The sequence below is a fragment of the Eleutherodactylus coqui genome, chromosome 13 (assembly GCF_035609145.1).
Source record: "Eleutherodactylus coqui strain aEleCoq1 chromosome 13, aEleCoq1.hap1, whole genome shotgun sequence".
Classification (NCBI taxonomy): domain Eukaryota; kingdom Metazoa; phylum Chordata; class Amphibia; order Anura; family Eleutherodactylidae; genus Eleutherodactylus; species Eleutherodactylus coqui.
In genome coordinates this window covers 103,042,231-103,058,157 of record NC_089849.1, presented here as the reverse complement: position 1 = coordinate 103,058,157, position 15,927 = coordinate 103,042,231, and the positions used below count along the sequence as shown (strand labels likewise).

Genomic DNA, 15,927 nt, shown 5'->3' with positions numbered 1-15,927 from the left:
TGACATCACTGGTATAATATAATATAATTCACTGGTATAATATAATATAATTACACTGATCAGACATGACATCCGCACACCTTATACTATAGTGACAGTATCCCATCTATTACTGACAACCAGCCCGTATATCATGTCTGAGGGGTTGTCACAGGCCCCCCCCCCTTAAACTGACATCACTGGTATAATATAATATAATTACACTGATCAGACATGACATCCACACACCTTATACTATAGTGACAGTATCCCATCTATTACTGACAACCAGCCCCTATATCATGTCTGAGGGGTTGTCACAGCCCCCCCCCCCTTATACTGACATCACTGGTATAATATAATATAATTACACTGATCAGACATGACATCCACACACCTTATACTATAGTGACAGTATCCCATCTATTACTGCTGACAACCAGCCCCTATATCATGTCTGAGGGGTTGTCACAGCCCCCCTCCCCTTATACTGACATCACTGGTATAATATAATATAATTACACTGATCAGACATGACATCCACACACCTTATACTATAGTGACAGTATCCCATCTATTACTGACAACCAGCCCCTATATATATCATGTCTGAGGGGTTGTCAGAGCCCCCCCCCCTATACTGACATCACTGGTATAATATAATGTAATTACACTGATCAGACATGACATCCACACACCTTATATTATAGTGACAGTATCCCATCTATTACTAACAACCAGCCCCTATATCATGTCTGAGGGGTTGTCACAGCCCCCCCCCCCCCCCTTATACTGACATCACAGGGTGTAATATAATTACACTGATCAGACATGACATCCACACACCTTATACTATAGTGACAGTATCCCATCTATTACTGACAACCATCCCCTATATATATCATGTCTGAGGGGTTGTCAGAGCCCCCCCCCCCCTATACTGACATCACTGGTATAATATAATGTAATTACACTGATCAGACATGACATCCACACACCTTATATTATAGTGACAGTATCCCATCTATTACTAACAACCAGCCCCTATATCATGTCTGAGGGGTTGTCACAGCCCCCCCCCTTATACTAACATGACTTTGTAACCAGTAAATATTTAAACCATATATTATTTTGGTGTTGTGGCGACATCTCCGGGCGCTGGCTTATTATGTCTTGAATCTGGCTCTCCATGATGAGAACTCTGAGGTGAAGAGTCCGAGTATATTTTCATTATTAATATTATTTCTTGGCTCCTGGACTTTACATAAACAGTGATCACAGTCATCTCCGCTTCTGTGAAATGTAAACTGTAGGTGGCGCTCAGACCTCACCTATTTAATAGACAGGTTGTGGGGGGTTTGTTAATCACCTCCTTGTCATGAGATTTATGAAGCACCAGTAATAACATTACGACATTGTTTAGGAATACATCTTAAGGACTGAAGCAGGAAGAGTCAGTGCAGGAAAAGTGTAGTTTCCACAATTTCCTGCGGGTCCGCCTGCAAGCAGAGATATTCACTGACTGTTCAGTATTTCCAGACTTCCACTGGGGAAACAATTAGCCAGTCCCCACTGATCGCAGCGCTCACAGCACTAAACCTACTGGGGGAATCGTGTGCCCTGCAAGACGGAATTCAGCTGCTAATTAGCATTTTTCTCAGGATTTTTTGGGGGGAGGGGGTTTCGCCCTTTTCCAATGAGATGTATTTACCTATAATTGTCACCGTGCTGGGATGTAAGTGACGGTAGTTATAATTCTTCATTATGACTGAGATTTTTCTCTGAAAAGTAATGATTGTTTTTCTCTCATCTTGTTCCAGTTTGGTCCGTCACGGGACAGGCAAGTGGTGAGTTCACTAATTTTTGGCAACGGGGTGAGGGTGGGGTAGTTGGGCGTCCTCTATTGTTGTAGGCACAGTAAGTTGGTCATAGACTCTCAAATAATTCTGTTGATATGATCGATAGTTTGCACTTTTACGAAGGATGAGTCTGCTACGACTTAATGATGTTCGAAGGCAACAATGAGAAGATGAGGATTCTGGTGGAACTAGATAGACATGATAAAAAAGAGAGGGGGCATCTTGGAGAAGGTCTGAAGAAGAAAGACCAAGGCTCTGTTCTCATCTCATTTCTTAGTTATGTTCAGAGTATGTGCAGGAAAAGGTTCTGGTACATATGCTAAATGTTCCCATTTAGCCTCCATCAGGGTGGTATGTGTTTGCTACATTTTCCAATACATAAAAAAAAATGTAAGCCAAGTATACTTCTCTATATACTGGGCCCCCACAAAAACCATTTACAGTCTAGTTTACTTTTTCACAACATTGTGGCCAATGGGCAACGTATTGCCAATATGGTAGCCCATGTCAGAGCCTTCCATTGGCAGTATATGTCTCATGGAAGACCCAGTTTAGATGTGAACAAAGCCTAATGGATGAATGTGTAATTTATGAAAGAGACTAACTTAAAATCTAGGAAAATGGAAACGTTTGTACAGATTTGATGGAGACAAAGTATTATGGTGCAAAAGTGGAGAAGTTGGGTGCAGGAATATAGTGCAGAGACAGGGCAGTAGAAGAACTTGTTGGACGGAATGTATAGTTTGAGTGATGACTTGTTGTGCGACCGTAAAGAAAGAAAGGTTTATAGTGAGATGTTGCATTTGTGACGGTGTTGGTGGACAGTGAGGCTGTGGTATACATAGAGTTGGAGATGTTGAAGGCGTTGGGAAAATGGTTGAGAAGATGGCAGGTATACTTTGGTTGAATAGAAGATTATGGGGTAATTTGGGGCGTTTTATTGGGGAAATGTTGATATATAGGATGATTAAGATGCTATTGAGCAACATTAACCATATTGGTCAAAATGGTTGTTACGAAGATGCCGATGGTATTGGCTAAGATGTAGAGTATATGTGGCTGGTGTCGACACGTAGAAGCTAACCTGTTGGATATCGGAGATATTAAAGGCTTTGTCTGAATCTAAAATAGTGGAGATGTTGATGGAGCTGAATAATAATTTGCTTCTTGTGTAATATTTGAAAAATGTAAAAATACAATGTGGTGGGGATTACCCAGAGAATGACCTCATCTGTTGTTCCACTTGCCTATGTGACGGTCCACAACGGCAGGTGCTTTTCATCGCTCAAAACCATTTAGCAATCCATTGCTGCCTGGGAATAGTAAAATCCCACTGAATTTCTTCTGAATATTATGGACAGCTAGGCGTGGAGAAGTGGTGACAGATAACATGACTGTGTTCCACCGCCTCACAGATATAACTGTTTATGTCCTGCTCATGAAACCATTATCTTTCCCTCCAGATGAAAAATGAGATTTTCAATAACTGGGACCTGATTTGACGATTATAGGAACACAGAAGATTGATGGCAGAAAAAAACCTCTTGGTCTACCTGGATTGGCCTTATATTATTTTTCTTGTAGGATATCCTGGGCTACTGTGGTTGTTTGCAATACAATATAATTTCTTCCAGCATACTTATGTCCAGCTGTTAGGACAATGACACATGAATGCTCTAATTTGTACTAAAAGAGAATTGTTGGCTCATATAGACAAAGTCTCTTCAGATACATTTTTCCACTGTCTCTATGTATAAAATAACCACTGGTGGAAAATTGTTTGGCGTAGCAGGTATTTCTCACCCACCTCAACGCACAGCTTTACAATTTCCGTTTTTATCCTCAAAAACTGAGTCCAAGCACTTTATAAACCTACAAAGAGTTAAGCTTAACAAAAGTTAGTTCTGAATAATACACTGATTAGTCACTTCCTTCCTCTACCCAGAACCCTCACTACAGTCAGGGCTAGTGATACAGTGGTGTTATGTAAACACTATTATGGGCCATTGTGGGGTTTAATGAGAGGAAAGGATTACATCAAGTAAGGTCATGAGATCTACTAGTGATATCTCCACCTATATCCAAAACAGCTTGATAAAGTATAGAGGAAAAGGTAAGTATAGCCCCCCGAGCTGCCTATAGGGTCTGAAAATGGGTAGTGGGATGTTGTGAAACAGTATTGCCTCCAGTGATAAGTTCCCATTAACAATGATCTTATATGACTGCTTTATCTTTTGATCTTACTCACAAATCAATGCTTTCCATTTGAATCTCTTTGCATTAAGACTTCACAATCAACAGTATTGAACTGAACGCTGTACCATCCACCATACTGAAAAACGGGGATAATTTGGTTCTGGAATGCGTTGTGAAGTTCGCCAAGAGCAAAGATTTTGTGTTGAACAGCACAATCACCTTTTATAAGGATGATAACAAAATACACACAACCAGCACCATTGAAGACCGAGTGTCCCTCACCATCCCGGTAGTCAGAGTGTCCCATTCTGGACTATACAAATGTGATGTGTCTGTGGCCAGCAGGCCAAAAACAAGTGACAATGTCGAGATTAAGGTGACCGGTGAGTATACAAGAGGGGGGCACCATCCAGATCATTAGATCATCTGATATTTTTGTACAAGTTAAATCTTGAGTTTCCTGTAACATGAAGTAGAACCCAACTTCTGCTCGGATAGGTCCACATATGCAGTAGAGTTAGTGCCAGTTCTTTGCTTTACTTACAGTTGTAGCAAATGTTAACATGACACTTAACGGGTCAAATACATGTATTGAATGAATTAAATGTCAAGTTAAGATTGACTATTTCTGTGCCGATTACTCCAGGAGACTTCCAAGGTACATTTCCAGTTCTGCAGATTTCCTGCAGTACATAATGGGAGTGCACATGACTACTGACAGAACTTTTACTTCAACTTTAGGTGTGCAGGGGGTATATCATTGAATTCCAAATCAGTAGAAAATAAGTAAATTTAACTAAGTCTCTTGGTTTTATATGGATATTTAATCATTGAAATGTTAGAAAATTATAAATTTGATGACCAAGCTACACATAGGAGGATGTGGTCATACAACTTTGGGCAACCACTTTCCAGATGCTGTTTTAAGGCACCACAATAGCTGAAATCAAGAACAGCAACCACCTGGATTTTATGAGATTGGGCAGTGGAAAACCCAACTATACAGTATCCAAGGCTAAGCATGATGTCAACATCCATGCTTTTGGTCTTCAGACCAGCCTTTGTTTCTAAGCAGGATTGGCCATAATTAGATCTTGATTTTAGCTGGACTATGAGATTATTATATGTTCTTTCTTCAGGGTTGTTTCCTCCTCACATAAATGTTTCCAAGAATGAAGTCAATGAAGGAGATGATGTGATTGTGAGATGTGAGGCTCCGGAGGAAAGGTCAACCATGTTGTTCAAATTCTACAAGATTAAAAACCAGACGGTCGATGAAACGAAGTCCAAAACCACTAATGACAATTATCAGGAAGTCAAATTTAATATCAAAGAAGGAGAGCAAATTTTACTCTTTAAGTGTGATGTCTATCTCGTCCTCATAGGGGAAACCTCCCCATATAGCGAAAGCAAGCATGTCACCGTGTTGGGTAGGTAATGTGCCTCTCATGTATGTCTAATGACTTGTTCCGGTAAGTATAATGCTTCTCATATATGAGAAGAGGAGACAAGAGCGGGTACTTCGGGCGTCCCTGTGATTAAATGTTTGCTCCGCAGTTGACTGAATGTCAGTTCTAACTGAACAATCTCCTGGACCCAGTTAAGGGTAAGAAGAGGCCAAAAGCATTAATGGCTGATGCAAAAAGAAAATAGCACATAGTGATTTTTGCTCCACCAGCTTGGAATCAATTTATTATATATTCTGAATATTCCTTCCCCATTAGGATCATGTAGGACAGGATTGTAGCAATTGGACTGAGGCTATTATCTGGTCTTGGAGAAAGGGTGGTTGCAAATACATTTTAAAAGGCCCCAAACAACTTTGAAAATGGCATTATTAAAAAGTTGTCCGCTTGTAATTGATGGCCTATACTCAGGATAAGTCATCAATAGTATATATGATGGGGTCTGCTGCCTAGGACCCCCACCGATTAGCCGCTTGCCAGTGTTACATCTGTGCAGGCTGTGTAAACAATGTTAAACACGGATGCAACCCAAATAGGGTCTGTTGGAAAGAAAGGGGAGTAAGGACATGTATACATGCTGGACAACAAAAACAATATGGATCAGAACATGCATACAACCAACAACTACAGGCAGCAGACTAAATACTTACCAATGTACCAGACCACCCAGACAAATGGAAATATCTAATAAGTTAGTACGTACAAAGTATTGGTTTGTATTTTGTCCTGAGTACATAAGCTCACAAGCCCACATCAAGGGTCCTTGTTGTTTTGTGAGTCCCTAACAAGACAACTAAACCCCAAATGTGAGTCCTGCCTACAAGCGGGGTGGTCGTCCCAATATGGACAGCCCCACGGTAGAACCTAGGGGCCTGGCTAGCCCTAGATGGTAATAGGCACCAACAAACAGACAAGGGAATAACAACATACATTATACATGACTGTTCACACCTAATGTCTAAACGCCTACAAACGGACACCCAACATGTCACTGTGCACACTAACAAACAGACAAGGGAATCACACCCAGAACCTCATGCATGCAGCTTACACCAAAGCAGAACATGCATGACCCCAAGCACCAAGGTTCTGAGAGGGAATGAGATAATGAATAGATGACCAGCAGCCGCTAGTAAGAGTGGCTGGTATTTATGTGCAGAAGACTGGTGGTGCTATACACACCCAGCCAGCTCAATCATCCCACACCTGTGGAAGTGTGCTCCTGGAAACCCATAGAACCACAGGTCCCAGGATCACAATGTGACAGCCAGGCCGGCACTGAGCTGAGTTCTGCAGGAAGTAGACAGCTCATTTTCTACTGCAGTGGCTAAGCTTGGTACTGCAGACAAAATTCTCATTAAAGGGGTTGTCTTGCGGCAAACCTCAAAATTTTACCTTACCCCATTCCCCCTGTCACCCCCCCCCCTGGCATAAAATAGCAAATTAAAGCGGTTTTTAAACCGCTTGCTACTCACCGATCCGATGAAATAAGGACTTTAAAAAATCTTCTCCCAAAGATGGCCGCCGGTCCTTTCCCAGGGATGCACTGCGGTTTTCTCCCATGGTGCACCGCGGGTCTTCTCCCATGGTGCACCATGGGCTCTGTGCGTTCCATTACCGATTCCAGCCTCCTGATTGGCTGGAATTGGCACATGTGACGGGGCGGAGCTACGATGAGGACGCGGTGACCAGCTCTCCGGCACGAGCGGCCCCATTCACCAGGCAGAAGACCGCACAGCGCAAGCGCGTCTAAAAAAGCAAGAAGACATCAGAATTAGACGGATCCATGGCGACGGGGACGCTAGCAACGGAGCAGGTAAGTGAATAACTTCTGTATGGCTCATATTTAATGCACGATGTACATTACAAAGTGCATTAATATGGCCATACAGAAGTGTATACCCCCACTTGCTTTCACGAGACAACCCCTTTAATTTCAATAGGAACTTGGCCTGCAATACCAAGCCTGGTCACTGCAGTAAAAACGGAGCTGTCTGTTTTCTGCAGAATTAAAATTAGTGCACAAGTGCTGATATTATTTGGGCATGGGACACTTTAAACTAGCTCTGTATGACAGTATTGTTTGAACACTGGTGGTGTTATGTTAGCCCTATATGCTTGTAATATTTAGGCACTGGCTGTAATATATGGCACTGCACATATTATATTGTCTCTGTATTTCCAGTATTATTTTGCCACTGTATTTCGCAGTATTGTTTCATTTTCTACACAGCTCCATTTTCTACCCCAAGAATCGAGGTCTTGCCTTCGCTCAACTTCACCGAAGGTAAAAACATGTCGGTGACATGTTCTGTCCAAAAGAGTCCCAAACGTTTAGATGACATGAAGGTGACACTGCAGAAGGATGGTCATATTATCAATAGCTCCACCACAAGCACATTGTCCTATTTTCGAGTTGCCACGGTGGATGATATGGGCGAATACACTTGTACGGTGGAGAGTGAAAGAACCTCCAAATCCAAAAGGACCAAGATAGACATAGCTGGTAAATCACAACTCTGTGCATTGATCATCAGAATCATCCTTCATCATGTAGAACTCCACTTTCTAACCTCATTTCACAGTTCATCTGCCTAAAATACTGAATAATTTTGCTCTAATTATCTTGTTACATCATGCCTTATCCTCCAGAGCTGCATTCATGCTCTGCTGTGATGCACTCTTGGAGTATACTAATTGTCTTCTGCTCATACAATGCATGTCATTTTCAGAACTATTCGCAAGACCCAATCTAACGCTAAGCAGCAAGAAGCAATACATCAACGAGGGCGACTACATATCCTTGAAATGCTCGGTTGCTGGTTTAGCCACTAATGTTTCACGTAGTCTGGCTTATAAATTTATATTAAATGGAGTGAAAACATTCAAGAGAGAGGGAGGCACGTTCTCCTTAAGCGCAACAGAAAATTATAGTGGATCCTACGTGTGCCAAGTCACAGTATCAAACATTACAAAAGTAAGCGAACCCCTCCACATACAAGCCTACGGTGAGTACGCTGAAGGAGTTAATGCATACTGCAAGCACAAATATTACACTTCAAGAGTCCCTTGCCAGACTGCTGCATATTAAGGAAAAGTTCGGAAACTTTCTAGTGGACTTTGGCCCACATTCAGCAGTCTTTATGCCACTTTTTAGTGTAAAATGTGCCTTTTAAAAAGGTGTTAAGTGGCCCAACTTGTGGACTTTTTACTTGGTCAGTAGTGACAAAAAAGTGGGCATGTTCTCTAAGGAGATGTATTTTAGGTCCCATTTAAATAGGGGAGATGGAATAATTCCTTCACAGTGACACCTATTGGAAGGTAGCATTCCTTCAAGTCAATGTTAAACTCTTTATGCAAACCTTGTAACAATGACCGGGAATTGCCTTCCAATAGGTGGCACTGTGGAGGTATTATTCCATCTTCCTTATTTGCATATTACTGAGAGGAGCATGCATGGCCTTTTAAGTCTCATTGTCTAGGTGCTCTCCTCAAGGAAAAAAGATAGTGTTTCTGACCCGGGTAACTATAGTAACTATATTGAAAGGGTAAAATGGCACAAATTTATTATGAAAATTGAGGTAGGTAGTTTGGATTATTTTTCAGCCCAAATACACCAAATTTAGTAAGAGGCATGCACCTTTTAATAACTCGGGTGAAAATTGTAGGACTTTGGAGATATATACTATCATATATAACCTTACTGATATTATGGATTCTGGTAACCACTATTTTTGCTATCAGTAATGCTTAGTTGAAAACTTCTGCTGACCTGATACCACCTACAGCTGAGGGTCTTGGCCTCTTGATTTATAATATAGCTGTTTCCATTCACTGACTGTTAGAATTTGAACTACAAAAGTTGCAGAACTTTTTATGATATGATTAATGCGATTTCAAAAATGATGTATCATGGCGTCGCTCTGGAAGCTCATGGCTATCACCTCAGTGGTCATCCAAATCATACAATGGCATTATATGCGTGCTATTAATCACCATGATCAGATGACCACTAGATACATTGTTATTGGCCACTGGGCTCCTACTTAAAGAGCATTTCCCTCTAAGAATCTGGATGACAACTAATATGGCCATCACTATGGCTCTCACAGAGGCTGTCGCACAGATTTCTTAGACCCTTGAATGATAATCTGTTTGACAAAGTACAGGAGTGGGGATGTATATGTATCAGTGTAGCATCCAGTAGGTTTCCCATTCTACATTGTAGGAGAGCCAGGTAACAGGGTTGCCAGCCGTCCAGAAGTTACGGCCCCTTTTTCCAGTGTCTGTGGAAAAAATTTTAAAAAATGATGCGCCCGTAATTTTTTTTTTAGGCTGTTGGCAGTTGATTAGGTTATTACGACTGTAATTATCATTTTACAGCTCAGTAAATGCTGGTAATACATTCATATCAGTATCTGATCTATAGACGTGTTAAATCATAGACTTTATTATTCATTACGGGGTTTCTAAGGTGTCCATAAAAAATATTGCCTGTTCGTGATTTGTGGATAAGTTGTCCAGAAAAAATAAAAATTCAGGCTGGCAACCTTGCTGGTCAACTCTTAAAGGAGCTGTGATGAGGACTATTTTGTATCTATCAATTAGTCTCTCAGTAGTGTTGTATACTATGTATATATTGACAGTTTGATCTCCTGTATCCTTTACTACCAGCTCCAGTCAAAAACCTAGTACTGACCTACATGAGTAACAACAAGACGGTGGTCCTTGGTGATACCCTGGAACTAACTTGCAAATGCAAATCTGGGACACCTCCCATAACGTATTCCTTATTTCAAGGGAACCAAACGCTGGGTCAAAAGACAATGCAAGGAAACATGGAAGCTCGATTTCTAGTCAATTCGTCCAAGTCACATGACCTGGGGCAATACAGGTGCAAAGCGACCAACAGAAATACCCAGCATACTGGAAAGTACAGTAACATAGTGAACGTCACAATCATCAGTAAGTCCTGTGGGTAATACCAGTCTACGGAGGGATATTTTGCATGTGCTGAGTCCATTGTGGTGAAATAAGGGAATGCTATACTTGAGAATGCATAGTGCTGTATGAGGATACAAAATAAGGAAATGGACGGGTGATAGTAATACTGTGACAATTGTGAAAGTGCTGTACAATGTTTGCCATCTAGTTACAATGAAAGAGCTGTGCAGGCTTCCCATACATAGGTCAAATGTAGCATTTCAAAGAGAAGTCCACTTTGACACCATGTAACATCTTATGACTAGATATATACTGTGCAAAAGAAAACAGAATAACTTCAGTTTTCACTTTTTATGCTCCAGTCACACCCAAAGTTGACTTTACTCTTCCCTCGCATCTCTTGTTTCCTACAGTCCCAATTAGCAGCGTAGACCTGGAAATCATCCCAAGCAGTGGTAATGTGGAGGAGGGGTCCGAACTGTCCTTAATTTGCAGGGTAAAGGATGGGACATTGCCAATCAACTTCAAGTTCTACAAAATGAAAGGAAGCGAGTTCCTTCTGTACAATGTAACGGAGAGAGAGAAGCTGTACGCGGTCTATGAGCTGCCAACGTTTAGCAAACAAGGTGATGGCACCTATATCTGCGTGGCATCCAACGGGGCGCACAAGGAAGTCAGGAGCAACTCTAAAGACGCGAGAGGTCAGAAATCTGTAAATATGCATTTTTCCTAATATATCAAAGAGGGTAGAGTAGTGGGGTATATAGAGGTGATGGGGAAAATTCAAGATTATAGACCATTAAGGCACTCTTTATCATGTCTTATGGTATACTTATATCCATTGCTGCTGGAGTTTAAAACAGTTGTGTGATTTGGAAATCACAGTTTCAAAATCTCTGCTAGGTAATTCTGAGTTAAAGGGGTTATCTCACTGTTGGCTATTGGTGACCTAGCATCAAGATAGGTTATCAATAGCAGATCGGTTAGCAATCTGCTGCTCAGGATCCCCAACCATCAGCTAATCCCCATACAGAGCTGTCATTGTTGCCGATAGCAGACAGCTCCATACAGTGTGATGTGGCCCCAGCTGGTACTGCATGAGAAGTCCCATTTACTTCAATGGAATTTAGCATGTAATACAAGATGAGATCACTGCACAATGTATGGAGCTGTCTGCTTCTGCCAACAAAGACACCTTCATACTGACGCTGATCAGCAGGGATCCCAAGCAGCAGATCCCTGCTTATCTGAGGATAGGTCATCAATAGTAAACAGCGGGACAACCCCCTTAAGAGAGACTGCTCCCCCAGCCAAGCCACTCATCTATTTAGCAAGAGCAAGGAAAGAGCGTCTTTCTGTTACTGGAGGTCCCTGGTACATCCATACATTGTGGTCCCAGAAGCAGTAAACCCTATAATGAACTTTTTGTTGGGGGAGCTTTGACAGGCTCCTTAAGGTCTCCTTACTGACCTATGCTGGTTCAGGGTCTGCACTTAACATTCTTTGCTATGTTACAATCTGGGAGACATATTGAAGCAAATTTACTAATGCGATTCCGTCTAGACCTTATAAAATATGACAAGTTTTGTGCATTGCCGACACATAATATTGCATTAACTTGTAGACCTTTTTATGAAGCAAATGCATGAAAAAAAAATAGTCCGGTGGGCTTCTATCAATGAAGGTGCTGAGATTAATGGGAAAGGGGGTGTGGCTTGAATGTGACATTGTGCGCCCAACGTCTGGAGTAAATTGAGCCAAACAATAGATGGTCTAAAGTTAGACAAAACGTGGCTGCAGATGCAGTGCATTGTGGAAGTCTGACTAACATGGGTGATTTACTGATGTTTTTTACTCCTTTTAGCCGTCCTCGCCACCTGGAAGAAGGGGGTTATCGGCACGTTCATCACGCTGATCATCTTAGCTGCCATTGCCATCTGTGCATATATGCACATGGATAAGAAGAGGAAGGGTAAAGACAGTCATTGTATCATCAGTTCAATAGTGAAGGCAGAGGGGCAGCGCATACGTATAGACTTGGGACTTGCTCTCATGCCATTTTCATGCGTACAGTTGGAATGTTTAATGCTAAAATTGATGCTCTAGTCAAGGAACGAAATTTGGCGTGTGCTGAGGTATATGACATAGTTATCTGGTGCCCTCTGTTTGCTTCCCTCAGATGCACCCTTTTAGGGTCCTCTCTGTATTATCACAAAATGAATGCCTGATTCTAAGACTACCCTTCCAGCCTGTACCCCCTCAAAAAGTGTGTGTACCTTATCCAAGCTTTTTGGTCAACTTTGGGTTCAGTTCAGGCATGCTTTACTCCTGCTGGTCTCAACAAAGGCTGAAGCTCCTTTCTAGACTAGTAACAATCCTGCAGTATTGGGTGCCGAACGCTACATGAGCTGATAATTCACTACACCCTCTGCTCTAACGCTACTCTGTACTGACCCAAATAGGAACTTCAGGGTATTATATTACCTCCTCTTCCAAAAGCTTCTAACATTTTCTAGCTCAACCCCTCCTCTGCTAATCGGGGCTAAGGTAACACAAAGTGGATGACTAACAGTATGGGGTTTTCCAGTTTCTATAGCAAGGCATAAATACAGGAGATAAAGCCATATAATCCAACATAGTACAATATATGTATATGGTGACACAGTCTTCCTTAGATGTTGGTACTGCAAGTACTGGGTCAGTACATATTGTGGAGGAGGTAAGTGGCATGGAGATTGAGGTTATCAGCACTCGTCCAGTCCACAGGGTTTCTCAGACTACCTATGGGTATTCTAAGAATTGGGCAGCAGTTTTTTGGCAACATAGAGGGGGCCATAAAATAGTAGATCCATGGCAAAGTGGGGCAAAAGGAGGCACCAGGTAATATTATACCATATACCCCATCACATATCAAATTTGTTGCTGAACTAAAGTGCATGCCACCCTTCCAGCGGTGAAAGGATTCATTTAATCATGAGAAGCAAGTGGGTGAAAAAGAGTGTGTGTGTGTGTGTATATATATATATATATATACACACACACACACACACACACCGTATATATAGTACAATTTATTTTCTTCCCCCATAAATTTCAGGGTAAATGTCTGGCTGGCCTTAATTCCCTCACCCCCTGTCTCCTCTATGTCCTGATAGTACTCACAATATAGCTGTACTAGTAGTGGGCATTGTGTGGTGGTACTATTGGTAACATTGGTCAATAAATAGTGTGTTTTGTTCAAAAACAGTCTATTTAATCACTGTGTGGTTGTTATATTTAGTCCTGGTATGCGATAACTAGACTGTATATTAATAATGTTTTTATAAAACCCTACCAACACCCCAGGAAGTACTAGAGGTCGGCACTGCAGCGCTCTGCATGCCGCCTCCTGAATATCTTGAATGTGACTGTGTTGTCTATGCAGTACTTCTGTATTTGGGGCCCCATTTCTAATTCTGCCCAGGGTCATACAAACTGTCCCTGTCTCTAACACAGAAGTATAACATGTGAAGACAGGCATATCAATAGGGTTAGCCCCGTTCATCAGCATACCCCTAATTTACATTTTATCATAATTATAAAGAACAAAGGAAACCTAAAAATATTTTTGCTGTTTTCTCTTTGAAAAACATCCACATAATCTTAATTTTCTCTGCAGGGATGAGTCACATCCCAGGTAGTCTAGGACAATGAAGAGGTTAAAGGAATTTTCTAGGCAGCTTTTATTGATAACCTATCCTCAGGATAGGTCGTCAATAGTTCACTGATTGGGGTCTACCACTCTGAACTCCAATCGATCAGCTGTTTGTGTGCCCGCTGCCACCGGGTACAGAGTGGCTGCAGATCACTCCAATCTTTGTCTAGTGGTCAGCGCTAGTAATTGCAGGTGCAGCTCTTTGATTTTAACTTAAAGGGGTTGTCCCGCGCCGAAACGTTTTTTTTTTTTTTTTCAATAGCCCCCCCCGTTCGGCGCGAGACAAATCCGATGCAGGGATAAAAAAAAAAAACAGATAGTACTTACCCGAATCCCCGCGGTCCGGAGTCTTCATACTTACCTTGTGAAGATGGCCGCCGGGATCTTTACCCTCGGTGGACCGCAGGGCATCTGTGCGGTCCATTGCCGATTCCAGCCTCCTGATTGGCTGGAATCGGCACACGTGACGGGGCGGAGCTACGAGGAGCCGCTCTCCGGCACGAGCGGCCCCATTCAGCAAAGGAGAAGACCGGACTGCGCAAGCGCGTCTAATCGGGCATTAGACGCTGAAGATTAGACGGCACCATGGAGACGGGGACACCAGCAACGGAACAGGTAAGTGAATAACTTCTGTAAGGCTCATAATTAATGCACGATGTATATTACAAAGTGCATTAATATGGCCATACAGAAGTGCTTACCCCCACTTTGTTTCGCGGGACAACCCCTTTAATTTAATGGTTATTGGTAATATCCCTTGTGATCTAGAACAGTAAGGGGTTTATGGTTAATGGTCATTTCTGTTGGTCTAGAGCAGTGAAGGGGTTAATTATCCTTAGTGAGCTATGGCACTAAAAGGCCTGATTCTATTACTAACTGCATGCTATTTGCAGTAAAGCTGTTAATAATAACATTCCTCGTGGCCCAGGTGATGCACTCTGCTTCTCACCTCAGGAAAACCATGCCCCATTCCCAATTTCCCGTCACTCTTCTGCTCAGGGCCTCTGTGCCCGGAACCCCGCTCTCAGCCACCATCCTACTGATATTGTACATGTTCACTCTCATTTTCTTAAAGGGCTGAAAGTATTTTCTCCCCAACCAATGCCAAATAGCCACAGTCTACTTCAAGGCTCATTTCACCACTTACCTGTGCCTGAATGATAATGCCCTTCCAGTAAATTGGAAGATGTTTTCTATAACTGTGTTCTTCTCTTCTGTATTCCTTGGCATTGAACTGGTTTGCCGTCTGACCTTGTCTAGCTGTCTGCTGCCCTTCCTGACCTTAGCCAGTCTACTATTGTGAATACTAGACTACAATTTCTGGCTGTTGACTTGGTGCAGTTGATAACAGGGAGAAGCAGATCCCCAATCCAAGGTCTCCCAGGTTTTACGAACTCAATGTTAGTTTAACTCCTTAAGGATGTGGCCCTATTTTATTTTTTTTTTCATTTACGTTTTTTCCTTCCTACTTTTAAAAAATCATAACTTGTTGCGGTGGTTTTGGGATTGCTGCCGTGCTGATAGTCTGGTGCAGGCTTTGCAGGTGGTTCTCCATCTTCTGGCCTTGGTGGGTGTGGGGTTAGTCAAAACACCCTTAAACCACACCTGTGGCTAATTGTCATGGCTATTTAGTCTGGCTGATGCTGGACTGAATTGCTGTTGAATCTTCAGTCTAGCTCTGACTGTGGTCTCAGTCAGAGCTCACTTCTGGATTGTTCATTTGCCTGCTGCATCTAAGCGAAGTTTGTGTTTCTTTTTTATTGTGTATCTTATGTTTTCCCTGTCTCAC

General features: G+C 42.1%; 1 protein-coding gene across 1 annotated transcript in view; it reads left to right on the top strand.

Moving 5' to 3' along the window:
- The first annotated feature begins 1,467 nt into the window (after positions 1 to 1,467).
- LOC136588030 (platelet endothelial cell adhesion molecule-like) overlaps positions 1,468 to 15,927 on the top strand; it is a 42,674-nt gene continuing 28,214 nt past the window's right edge. The window contains exons 1-9 of the mRNA XM_066586929.1: positions 1,468 to 1,714; positions 1,800 to 1,826; positions 4,124 to 4,417; positions 5,174 to 5,464; positions 7,734 to 8,006; positions 8,233 to 8,508; positions 10,175 to 10,465; positions 10,858 to 11,145; positions 12,309 to 12,416. Coding sequence (XP_066443026.1) covers positions 1,681 to 1,714; positions 1,800 to 1,826; positions 4,124 to 4,417; positions 5,174 to 5,464; positions 7,734 to 8,006; positions 8,233 to 8,508; positions 10,175 to 10,465; positions 10,858 to 11,145; positions 12,309 to 12,416 — 1,882 coding nt within the window. The 5' untranslated portion in view covers positions 1,468 to 1,680. The remainder of the gene's footprint in view (positions 1,715 to 1,799; positions 1,827 to 4,123; positions 4,418 to 5,173; positions 5,465 to 7,733; positions 8,007 to 8,232; positions 8,509 to 10,174; positions 10,466 to 10,857; positions 11,146 to 12,308; positions 12,417 to 15,927) is intronic.